Genomic DNA, 13,031 nt, shown 5'->3' on the forward strand with positions numbered 1-13,031 from the left:
GATCCGCAGGAAACAGGTCGTAATTGAAGCTTTTCACCATAGCTCTTAAAACCTTCCATCTTAAATCTCTGGTCCTTGTGGGCACAAACGGTCTCATTCCAGAAAGACAAAAGGATTTCCTCTGAAACAAATTAGTGGGGAACCATTTCCTGGTATCTGCTGCTTTTGCTAGGATCTCATCCAGGACTGGTCCGAAACGGAATTCCCCCTGACATGGAATGCCACAGTGTCTACTTTTAGATTGGTTGAAGAATTGGTCAAGGAGTCTCCAAAGAGCCTGGCGAGCAGAGTTAGAAAAAGAGCACGAGCTGGCCGTAAGCTTTACTGTATCTGGCTAAAATTTTTATCTCGCAGACATTTATTTTTAGATCTAACCATAATATTAGAGATCTTGCTGTGCATGTTGCTGCGATGTTTGGTTTAAACTGCTGCCCATGATTCCCAGGTCCTTTTTAGGAAACTTTCTGCATTTTTATCCAAGTGATCTTTCAGAAGGTCCATGTCATCAAGGGACAAAGCCAATTGGCATGATACATGCAAAATGGCTGCATTGATTTTGGGGGCCTTTTCCCCAATACTCACAAATATTGGATTCAAATGGATATTTTCTTTTAACCCTTTTCAGAACGAAGCCTTTTATCAGTCTTCCACTCCTTTATCAGGGAGGACACGTTTTTATGTAGTGGAAAACTTTTTTGCTTTCTCACCTCCAACCTCCCCCAAACATAACATCCTGTAGTTTAGTTTTGGGCTTCTTAATGTCCTCAATTTTTGTTGTGGCCCTAACTGCCTTTACTAATTTATCTATATCTTCTTCTGGAAAAAAAAGATAACCTTATCATCTAGGGAGGAGCATGAAGATGAAATCTTTGAATAGAATCCTACTAATTCCCCATCTTCCAAGTCTTCATCAAAACATAAATCCTGCTTCTCAGTAGGAACATAAGGGGAACTACTCTTAAGTCCCTTAAGTGAATTCTAGACTTCTGTTTTAAAGTTGTCCACTACTTTGACAATCCCTTCTCATACCCCACTCTTGGACCTGCTAAAATAAAAAGCTTTTACTCCCATCCCATCGTCTCAGCTGGGTATTCTGCCGAGAACTCTCCAACTGCTCCAGCCTCCGGAACCTACCCCCTGAACTGGGAGTAAAGCAAGTCCTGAATATCCCTGGCATCACCAGGGACTGTAGGTCTCACACCAAGGACAGGAATCCACTGAAGCTAGAGGTGAAGCTCCGACTATAGGTTTCCAGTCCTTGAAGGTGGATACTTCCTCTTTCTGTGGTGCTGTCATGGGGATGGGTTATATTTTTTGGCTCATGTCCAAGGAGTTCCGAGCCTTTTTAATAGAACCGGTCATCTGATTCATGCAGTAAAACATAGATGGCCGATTGCTAGCCTAGATATTCCAGCATAAAATAAAACACACACACGGACTTCTTTAAATAATAATAATTGCCTTTAAAATTTATTTGTCTAAATGTGTTACATTCAATATCAGATGTGTATTCCTTTCAGAGAAAGGCGACTGGCATGAACAAAAATCATGTTTCGTGGCTCATCAGGAAAAAGGTTACAGGAAATCTGCTAAACAAGAGTCATACCTTTCTATTTACAGTTCGGTGCCATCGCCCTATATACAGAATAAAATAACAGTAACTGGGAAGAAATCCACAGTGTCCATGACTTACAACTTTCATAAAACTGTGTACGCACTTTGCATCGGCAGATGCAACCAAGTAACTACATGTGTTCCCAAATAAAATTAAATTTTATTTAAAAAAAAATAATAGTGAATACAAATATGAGCTTCAGAGTGCAAACGGGGCGCTGTCTAATCTGCTACATGGAAGCCAGATTAACCATTAGATCAGTGGAGTTCAGACAAAGAAGAGGAATCTGTACAAGTCATACCATGACAGTACACCCCACACAAAGGCAATATTTCAAGTGATAATACAGATCAAAAACAATATTTGAAAGATATAACAGAAATACATATGTACACTTAAAAGATGCCCTAATCGTAGACTATCGGAGAGGAACCAGCCCCTCCGACTTGCAAAGTAGAAATTCTACTTGGACTTTTCAGAGTCTTCGGTAAAGTGAGTGTTATTTGGGTAACTGTCGGGATTAGTTACCACGTGACGGAGCTCGCACGTTACAGATGGCAGTGGAGAGGAGTTTATGGCATAGAAGATAACGCAGTGGTGTGGGACGGAGGATGACTCAAACTATAGTCACATTTCTTATTGCCATCAACAGGATCCCTAAAAAGTAATACGGTAAAATTCCCTTCTAGATACTCCAGAATTTCTAAACTGTGTAAGTATTGGGAATTTTCAGATTTTATATATATGAAGGAAGATCCATTAATATCAAGCTGGGCATTGCTGATCTGTGGACGGTAGATATACCACGGGCTGAAAATGTTTCTCATGCAAGCAAAATCACTTACTGTAACTCGGCTCCCACCAAAAAAAAAATAAAAAAATCTGTTGTGATAACTTAATATATCTTTATATTGCTTTTAGCCCCTTTGCAGCCACCTACAGGAAGATTACAAATACAGTCATATTACGGAGCTCAAACTATATGCTCCACCAGACTACACATCACAAACCATATACATTTATAAGTACATCTATTAGATCTAAGAAACTTGCTTTAAAAATCAAATGTCTCAATGCTGAAATGTAAACAGCTGGACTTTTGTTAATATTAAGGAAACTTTTAAAGGGATTCTATCAGTAGGTTTTTGCTAGCCCATCTGAGAGCAGCATAATGTGGCAAAAGGGACCCTGATTCCAACGATGTATCACTTATTTTATTGGGCGCAGCAGTTTTGATAAAAAAAAAAAAGTTATCTGTTGCAGATTCTAGCACTTCTCTGAATGCTGGGCTGTCTAACCACACCCCCACCACTGATTGGCAGCTTTCTGCTTATGCACAGTGTACACAGAAAGCTGCCAATCAGTGGTGGGGGCGTGGTTGAACTACTTGGCAGCAGTAGTCCTCTAGTGATAATCTGATGCTGATAAAACAGTGATTTCATGAAAACTACTCAAAAGCAACCAAGTAAGAGATACATTGCTGGAATCAGGGTCTCCGCCACTACAGTATGCTGCTCTCAGATTAGGTAGCAGAAAGCTGGTGACAGATTCCCTTTAATGGGATTATGCAGACATTGATATCGAAGTACAACAGTGTCGAGTCTGGGAGACCGGTTTATGTATAGTTTGTATTATGAAATTTGGACACATCACCTTTAAATCTGTATTTATGCAAAGGATGCAGAGTTCGGTTTCACAAAAACAGCTCTGCGACTGAGCTCCAAGATATATTTAGACACATATAAGCCCAGTCTAGTTTTTAATTTAGTTTCAGTGCCATTAAGGGGTGAACATTTACCCACTACACAAATATAACTTTGGATCCCCTAGGGCTAGGGCTCCAATTTCACGGCTTCCATTGTCATCACCAGTCTGTACTAAACACAGAAATACGTCTTCACAGAGGACAAATGCCTTCATGTGAGCAAATATAGTTTTAGTATAAAATCCTGCTACCAAGGCTTGATTACAGAGGACATTGCTCTCCCTAGCAAAAAGAAAAAAAGGCTGATTGGAATTATTATAAATTATAGAAATGGGAAGCCAAAATATAAAACCATACAAATACGGAAACTTGTGTCTGAATCTGTACATAAGGCCATATTTGATATGGCCATCTTCTGTAGGCGCAGCCTAGCAATCCGAGCAAATGGCTAAAATGATGAAAGCCTACATGTAATGGTCATCTATGCCCACATATTTCAATGGTTTTACAAGGGAATGAAATGGGTCAACAAGTGCGAACACATGTGCTATTTTGGACTAGAGGAGACTTATTTGGGTGCCAACGTCCGAGCACACCTCACACCTCAATGCTTTTGGTGGAGTAACATAAAACAAACCAAACTGGAGGATTAACGTTTGCATACAAAATGAGGCTCCCTCCTAACCTCAACAAGTCTACTTACTAGCCCGCATGTAATTTTACGCAAGAGGGTGGCCCTGTTAGTGGGATGTAGAAATGTATATGGCTAAACCCTTCGCCCGCCTGCCCACAGCCTCCTCTAACACGTCCTTCAGCTCACACCGGAGCCAGATTTCTGACATGTTGGCATGTTTCTTGCATTGAGGATCCATTTAATAAAAGAAATCTACTACAGGCGGCCAGTGACAATCATTTGCCTGCATCGCCCTTGAATATAATCCTATGGAAATCCCTCATGCCATGGACCCTCCTCACGTACACATTCAGTGCATCAGCTCTTATTTTTTGGTTTCCAGACCCTGCCACATTGGCCCTTCTAAACACAGTCATTGGCCCCTAAGCCCCACAGAGTGGGTGAATTTTGGTTTAAGGAGTGCAGCTCTGCAGGCCAACTTCATGGAAGAGAGAGGTGTAGAACTCGGGCTCCAGCTGTCTGTTTCTGTACTTGTTGACTATTTCTGTGATTTTCTGCTTCCGTCGCACGTGCGGTGTATTGTAGGAGTCACTTTCCAATCTTTTTCTCCTGCAGATGTTGATCACGGTTTGTCTTACTAAAAAGCCTAAAAAGATGGAGAAACAAAAAAAAAAGAAAAAAAAAAAGAATGCCTTATCAGTGGCTAGAAAATGTGATTCATTTAAGGGGTCGGAAACATTAAAACATTGCATTAAAAAAAAAGAATTAACTGTGCAAATGGCCTTCATCAAAACTCTTGTCTCCAGCTCCTATGCAGTCGCATGTGTCTCCATGGTGACAGATTGCAAACAGTTTAATTCTACACTCGTGCTCCCATCGCTCCCCTTTGCTCTTAACATTAAGGTAGGACAGCAATATGTGGGGTACAAATGCAGGAGAGTACAACGCCATATGAATACTACAATTTGTTTGTCGGTTACCTTGGAGAGACACAGCTCTGCTTAGCAGCTGTGAACACACAACATTAAGAAGTTTTTAATGAACAGTATATTTGCTAAAGTGATTGGATAAATAAACAAAGAATCCATAGTCTTTACATATGAGATCAAAGAAATTACGAGTCCAGTTAAAAAAAAATTATATCTATGAAGGGTTTAAAGGAGTTTTCCCATCTCCAAGATCGTATCTCAATATGTAGTAGATGTAATCATAATAACATTAGCAAAATACCTCCAATTAGAAATGTAGTGTAGTTCTTCTGATTTGCCATGTCATTTACCTCATGTATGGCATTACAGTAGCTTTTGTATCCATGGTTACAACCAATAAGCTGTCAACTGTATGAATGGTCATAACCATGGAAACCTAAGCTACTGCAATGCCTGCACATGAGGAAAGCAACATAGCGAATCGGGAGAACTACAGGGTGGGCCACTTATATGGATACACCTGGGTGGACCGTTTATAAAGTTGGATCCAAAATGGCTGACTTCAAAATGGCCGCCATGGTCACCACCCATCTTGAAACGTTTTCCCCCCTCCCATATACTAATGTGCCACAGACAGGAAGTTGATATCACCAACCATTCCCATTTTATTTAGGTGTATCCATATAAAAGGCCCACCCTGTAGGTTTATCCCCATAGATGGCCCACTCTGTATATTAAATTTCTAATTGGAGGCATTTGCTAATATTATTAATATTACACCTACCACATACTGGGATAGGATCTTGGAGATGGGAATACCCCTTTAATTCCCAAATTTAGTTCTACTTCACCATATCTCCTTTGGTGTGAATTTAGATAAAACCTCAGACTTTGCACTTACCGAGTGCTCTCCTGCTCACCACCATTCCATCCACCAAAGGGATGACCATATTGAATTTTCCAGAAGACCCATGTACTTTGACACGGAACAAGCCTGTGTGTAGGGGGTGAATGAATATTACAGGAACCTCCTTCTCGGGTGTGCTGTTCCTAAGGAAGGATGAATACATACATAAGACATTCCGAATAATTCAGTCACAGGTCAGCAAGCTGACGCCAGGGGAGCGGGATACCTGATGGAAGTGTTGCTGTTCGTAGTGGTCTCTATACCAGTGCTGGTCTCTGCCGTTAGGTCTGACAACGGGAAGTTTTCTGGAAGGCACATAGGACACCATTTTTGTCATTTGGAAATAGCTGATATTTTCTGTCGCGGTGACAGAGGCATTTACGATATGAAAACAAGTCGAGTAATATCCCAGTGAAGGTGGAGGAAAACCAACTAATGTAATTAGAGAATACTTAACGAAAGCAAGAAGGGCAACTCAAAAAGCAAAGATAACACTCAGCTAAGATATAAAGCAATGAGCAAAACTGATAGAAAAGGTGCAGAGAGGAATAAGTTACTTCTAATAAAAAAAACAAAAAAAAAAAACTATACCCAAGTCATCATACTGCTCCAGCCACACAACAGCCACCTTCGTCTCTGGCCCTAGAGGGGGAAGTGTTCGCCCGGGTGGAGCCTTCTTTGTCCTAGATGTGGGACTGAGCTGGAGAATAAAAAAAAAAAATAATCCAACAGTTTATAAATCCGTTTCCTAAATCTACATCCCCTAATATTATTAATAAAAGTTCAGTGAAGAAAACAAATCCTAAGTGCTTCACTGTGTTCCCTAGTTCTTTCTCCAGCCCAAGCTAGCAACAACCATCTTGCTCAGATCATTACATTATCTAGAGGACTGCCTATAGACTTATTACTTCTGGAGTGTCCCTTAACATTGTAGTCTTGCACAAATTAGATGTCACTGGAAAGCAGGCCATAGAAAAGATTTAGATTAATTGCATTCTGGCCAATCACCCAGGCAAAGGGATTGTTTGTAGAAACCATGTCACTAGCAACATGGCAAAAAAATACAACCCCCCAAAAACAGTATGCTTGCCATAGTGGAAAATAACAGGCCCAATTCAACCAATTATGCCTTAAACTCTTATTTTTGACGAACCACAAATTTTCACTTTGGCAGGTGACATTTTAACACTCTCTGATATTGATCTGAAATAAGATCTCACCCTTTGTGTAGAATTCAAACTTTCTGTATGGTTCGGAAACAGTTCCAATGTCAATGGTTGCTTTAATATTCCTGGCAGAAGATCCATGTTGGAGTCCCCTTCCTGATCAGATACATTACTTTCTGAACTGTCTGCTGTTAGACAAAGAGAAATGGTAAAAATGGTAAATACGAATAGTTAATAAGTCACCGAGAAAAGCTGTGGGAAAGCCAATCTGGGGAATCATTACCAAACACAACCGAGCAGAACTTACTCTGAGACTCCACCGCTGATGGTACAACAAAAGCGATTTCAGTCAGGGCATCGGCATAATAAAGGACCTTCTTCTCCCCATTAAATATGCTACCTCCAGTATCCTCAGCTATCGCAGTTTCCTCTAGACAAAGAAAAGTGGAAATTGTGCCTTATTCAGATGAGGAATACACTTTTCAGTGGGATCTTTACATTGGTTCCATACACAGCATGGTTTCTTGTCAGAACAACAAAGAATAACCCAAAAATGATCCTTCATTCTCTAGATGGCATACAAGCCAAAGTTTGATGACGTTGGGTTGTCCCTGCATGGTGATCTATGCCATACTGATTCCTCAGCAGACTAACTCAATCTTCACTATGAAGGGTCAGTAGAGTCAAGCAAGGGTCGATTGGTTGCCGCTGGTTGGGGCTGTGGGAACAAGCAGGTCTAACTGGTTGCGAGATCAAGGCATTATGGCCATCTGATTTTAGGAGTACCATGTGCACTCAATGCTTGTTACAAGATTATTTTTACTGTACCTAAAACACACAGTATATCTACAGTGGTAAGAAAATAATGATGTCAATGGTCACTGTGTCCTCAGGTGGCTGAGTGGCACATAGAAAGATCAGATGCTACCATTAGTGGCAGTGGCCAGAAGTTCTCGGATGCTGTTGGAACACATGACCCAATCAGATTATCGATCAACAACAAAAAAAAAAAAAAGTAGTGGCCAACCCCTTTAAGTGTGATATGACAATATCCAAACTGGATAAGTAGACATAATGAGCACTTATGAACATGCACCTTATAAAGGGTTACTGACTTCAGTGGATAGAGGAAATTCATGGACAGTTGGAGCATCAATACAATTAATCTAATGTCATTAAGTGATTACAAACATACCAAGACCTTGATCATTTTCTCCTATGCAATTAATCGACCAGCTTGTGGACACGTGTCCTGTCCACCCTGGATGAGTCCCAACATCCACAGGCCAGCCCAGGGACAGCAGAAACTCCAAGAAGTGGGGCTGAACATTACTAGAAGATTCTACATTCTTCAAGATCTACAAAATAAGTCACCAATGGTTAAAAATACAAAAAATCCTTCATAGCGGCAAGCAAGCACCTGACTATTGTCCTATAGGACTGCTTGGGAGAAAAACCTGTATTCTCTTACCTCCTGACTTGTTTTTTGGCCAGCCTTCATGTAGAAAATAAAAACTGTATCAAAGGGACGACAAGGAAGCAGATCCAAGTATCCAATATCATCAAAGAAACCAGTGATGTGCGAATCAAGTGCAATAAGGTGAGGAGGTAGACGGCTATTTACTGTCTCCTGGAGAAGAACAAAGATTACAATGTATTCATAATGACCTAGACAGGTCTGACTAAATTAGAGAGATCTCCATTTCAATATCAGGAATTTTTCTCACTTACTTTCAGTGCTTCAAGTGAGAGGAACCCAAAATGTGACAGGAGCAGGCGAGCGGTCTGGAACTCCTGTGCTGGAGGGGGAGGCTTACACTCCGTTACAGAATCAGGGTAACCTTTCTTCTTAAATTCCTCTTCCTTCATATGATCCAGCCCAGTCTCATATGCAATCTGTTTGGCCATTCCAAGTTTCAGCTTCTCATGCCTCAGCTCCAACTTGGGGAAAAATAAAAATATCAGAAAGTAAATTATTAACCAATTAGATTTCAATTAATGCTTTCCCATCAATACAAAAGTGGAAAATCAAAAGCTATGCCAATTCTGTGAAAGGCTTTTTTTTAATCTTGTTGAGCCAGATCGCACCACTCTCCAGCCTCCTGCTTCTTGGAGGAGGTGCGCTCCTGATTGAGCTCTGACCAGTGGCATTGTTGGGCCGCAGGCCTGAACTGTATGCTCTTCCATGCTGCAGATCAGGGGCAGGTTTGTCCCTGCAGCACTGGAGGTGCGCAGGAGCAATGAAGCTGGTCCGTTCCCGCCAGCTTCAGAGTAGCGTCTTAGAAACTCTATAGAAAAGAGCTTGGAAGCACTGTGCTCCTTTGAAATGTCCTTAGCTTTAAGGAGTAACGCTCTACCTAAATATAATTCCAAATGGTCCTCTTGGAACGTAATTTTTTGTCCAAGCAAGAAAAGCCTCTTTATTTGATGTCTTGTTACTTTGCCAGAATATTTTTAATCTATACTTTATGTTATGTTGTTTTTGCACTTGATATATTGTTGTGGTGCAACTATGTTTTCTCCTCTTCCTCCCTAACCCCCTTTCCTTTGTATGGATTCCTTCCTTTCCCTTCATTACTTTCCTAACCCATTATCCCCTATATTGTAAAAATCTCCTAACAAAAATAATTTTGAATGAAAGAAACTCTATAGAAAAGAGCTTGTAAGCACTGTGCTCCTTGCCCATGAGCCCAGCCTCCTAATAGACTGCAGAGGTGCCATTAACCTAGACATGGAGGCGCAAACAATATACCGTATATACTAGAGTATGAGCCGAGAATTTCAGCCCCTTTTTTTAGGCTGAAATTGCCCCTCTCAGCTTATACTCTAGTCTTTCCCAGGGGTCGGCAGGGGAGGGGGAGCGGAGCTGTGTAATACTCACCTGCTCCTGGCGCGGTGTCCCTGGTTCCCCGGCAGCTTCTTCCCGTAGTGAGCGGTCACATGGTACCGCTCATTACAGCAATGAATATGGACCCCACTCCCATAGGGGTGGAGCCGCATATTCATTACTGTAATGAGCGGTACCATGTGACCCCTCACTACAGGAAGAAGCTGCCAGCGCCGGGGAACAGACGTGAAGGGACAGCGCCAGGAGCAGGTAAGTATGACGGGGGCAGTGCGCAATATTCACCTGCTCCCTGTTCCATCGTCGGCGCCGCTGCGTCTTCCCCGTTCTCTGCACTGACGCTCAGGTCAGAGGGCACGATGACGCGATTAGTGCGCGCCTCCCTCTGCCTGAACAGTCAGTGCAGAGGACGGGGAAGACACAGCGGCAGTTGGCGCTGGAACGGGGAGCAGGTGAATATAGCAAGTGACGGGGGCCCGAGAGGCGAGTATGTCATTTTTTACTTTTTTAATTGCAGCAACAGCATATGCGGCAAATATCTGTATGGAGCATCTTATGGGGCCATGCGTAGCATTATATGGGGCAAATATCTGTAAGGAGCATCTTATGGGGCCATGTGCAGCATTATATGGGGCAAATATCTGTACGGGGCCATGTGCAGCATTATATGGGGCAAATATCTGTATGTGGCCATGTGCAGCATTATATGGGGCAAATATCTGTATGGGGCCATGTGCAGCATTATACGGGGCAATTATCTGTATAGGGCCATGTGCAGCATTATATGGGGCAAATATCTGTATGGAGCATCTTATGGGGCCATGTGCAGCATTATATGGGGCAATTATCTGTATAGGGCCATGTGCAGCATTATATGGGGCAAATATCTGTATGGAGCATCTTATGGGGCCATGTGCAGCATTATACGGGGCAAATGTCTGTATGGAGCATCTTATGGGGCCATGTGCAGCATTATATGGGGCAATTATCTGTATAGGGCCATGTGCAGCATTATATGCGGCAAATATCTGTATGGAGCATCTTATGGGGCCATGTGCAAGCATTATATGGGGCCAATATCTGTATGGAGCATCTTATGGGGCCATGTGCAGCATTATATGGGGCAAATATCTATATGGGGCGATGTGCAGCATTATATGGGGCAAATATCTCTATGGAGCATCAATGGGGCCATGTGCAGCATTATATGGGGCAAATATCTCTATGGAGCATCTTATGGGGCCATAATCCGCATTTGTGGAGCATTTTACGGGGCAAATGTGTCTATGGAGCATCTTATGGGGTCATAATCAACATTTGTGCAGCATTATATGGGGCATATTTTAATATGGAGCATCTTATGGGGCCCATCATAAACTGCATGGAGCATTATATGGGGCTCCTGATTCAATATGGATATTCAAAAACACAAACTACTGATGTCTCAATTAATTTTACTTTTATTGGTATCTATTTTTATTTTTGAAATTTACCAGTAGCTGCTGCATTTTCCACCCTAGGCTTATACTTGAGTCATTAAGTTTTCCCAGTTTTTTGTGGCAAAATTAGGGGGGGTCGGCTTATACTCGAGTATATATGGTAATTAAAAGATCAAATGGCAAAACTTCAATTTTAACCATATATCATGAAGAGACATGGATGTAGCCTTACAGTAGGGGGGTGTAAGTTGCAGCATGCCACCATATGATGCCCTGGTAGCACCTTACTGCATGGTTATTCTGCTACAGAACAATTCTTTATTACATGCACCATATTTTTCCATTAGATTTCCGAAGGAATTGGAAAAAATAAACCTAATCCCCAAGGCAGGTTGATACAACCCAGAGTCATAGTACAGGCATGTGCATGAGGCATACGGTAAGTAGCCTCTAAACTTGTTAAACAGAAAACATCTTAGAATTAAAAAAAAGCAGCCTTACCTCCTCAGTAACAATTTCATGCAGGTCGGGAATACTAAGATCTGCCTTAACAAAAGGGATCTTATCCACCTCTTCAGGAAATGGCCGATGCTTTACACTGTACTTGATGCCAACATCATTCTTAGGTTCTGGCCTGGTTTCAGGGATGAACATCTGTAAACAGAGGGCAGAGCTTAGGACATTGTCATTTACTGGGATAGATTGCGGACCCCTTTTATACCACAGGGGTAAAACCGGCAATCACAACATGTAAAGGTCAACTAATTCTGCCCTTAAACGGTCAATGTCAATTCAATAAACTGCATAAATGAAAAGCACAGGAAATAAAAAAACATTAGCGATATCTCTTATCAGAGAAATTAAATCCACTTATGAGGACCATCTCCCCCGCTCTCCTGAACTCATCAGAAATAAAACCAAAATCCATCTTGGTTGCTTAGAAATTGCTAAAATGTCTGAATGCGGTTTGCACATACTCACTCTCTGATTGGCTCTTGCTGTTCGCGGCAAGTGGCAGAGTTGCATGGCCCATGCATGGCGACCGGACATGCCTCTGATTAGTACAGTGATGGACGGACTTGGGTTGCCTAAATGGAAGCTCAGCATTAATAATTCTGCCAAGCTTGGAGATGTTTGCAGTCTGTGATTACGTAGAATGTAAGCTACATGCGAGAGCCCGGAATAGACTATCACAATGAAATAACACTCCAAAAATGGCTTACTCTGCTCATTCCCAAGCGGCTGCTCCAGCATGGCCAGTATGACGCTGTTATCGAGCACAAAGTAACGGAAACTGTACTTGCTGACAGTAGGCAATCGAGAGTAAGTGATCAGCGTGGTCTCATTCACCAGACTACATGGAGATGCAGGGCCACTAGGAGGTGGAAATGCCCCAAGAAGCTGCATAATACTTGACAAAAAAAAAATAGAAGTCCATGTGAATAGTTAGCATTTATCTAACAGTAGAAACCAGTCTATGACACCAATGTGTCTACAAAAAGTGAGAAAACCACATTCATGAGATGTCAATTAGCTCTATTGTGCCAAAAAAGCAAATATTCCAATATCATGTCTACCACTTCTATGCTGGTTTGTTTCCATGTTTACAGACTACAAACTGTGTAGTCTGATCCTACAGTTACACACTCCTGCCAGGCTCCTAATTATTGCTAATCTGATCCCGCAGGCATACTCCTGCCTGTCTACTAAGTCTTACTAACCCAATATGAAGATATTCCATAGGACAAAAGGGAATAAGACTGCAAGATCAGAGTACACAGCTTGTTTGCA

At 41.8% G+C, this 13,031-nt stretch overlaps 1 protein-coding gene across 6 annotated transcripts in view; it reads right to left on the reverse strand.

The window, feature by feature from the left end:
* Positions 1 to 1,445: 1,445 nt before the first annotated feature.
* The window catches only part of RALGAPB (Ral GTPase activating protein non-catalytic subunit beta), a 113,745-nt gene continuing 102,159 nt past the window's right edge, over positions 1,446 to 13,031 (reverse strand). For all 6 annotated transcript variants that reach the window (XM_077251932.1, XM_077251931.1, XM_077251930.1 and 3 more), the window contains 12 exons: positions 12,464 to 12,651; positions 12,222 to 12,328; positions 11,742 to 11,894; positions 8,688 to 8,897; positions 8,428 to 8,586; positions 8,152 to 8,314; positions 7,264 to 7,386; positions 7,011 to 7,144; positions 6,382 to 6,490; positions 6,017 to 6,095; positions 5,785 to 5,933; positions 1,446 to 4,600 (listed from right to left, as the gene is read on the reverse strand). In XM_077251932.1, the coding sequence (XP_077108047.1) occupies positions 4,407 to 4,600; positions 5,785 to 5,933; positions 6,017 to 6,095; positions 6,382 to 6,490; positions 7,011 to 7,144; positions 7,264 to 7,386; positions 8,152 to 8,314; positions 8,428 to 8,586; positions 8,688 to 8,897; positions 11,742 to 11,894; positions 12,222 to 12,328; positions 12,464 to 12,651 (1,768 nt within the window). In that variant the 3' untranslated portion in view covers positions 1,446 to 4,406. The remainder of the gene's footprint in view (positions 4,601 to 5,784; positions 5,934 to 6,016; positions 6,096 to 6,381; positions 6,491 to 7,010; positions 7,145 to 7,263; positions 7,387 to 8,151; positions 8,315 to 8,427; positions 8,587 to 8,687; positions 8,898 to 11,741; positions 11,895 to 12,221; positions 12,329 to 12,463; positions 12,652 to 13,031) is intronic.

Source organism: Ranitomeya variabilis, chromosome 4, assembly GCF_051348905.1.
Source record: "Ranitomeya variabilis isolate aRanVar5 chromosome 4, aRanVar5.hap1, whole genome shotgun sequence".
Lineage (NCBI taxonomy): Eukaryota > Metazoa > Chordata > Amphibia > Anura > Dendrobatidae > Ranitomeya > Ranitomeya variabilis.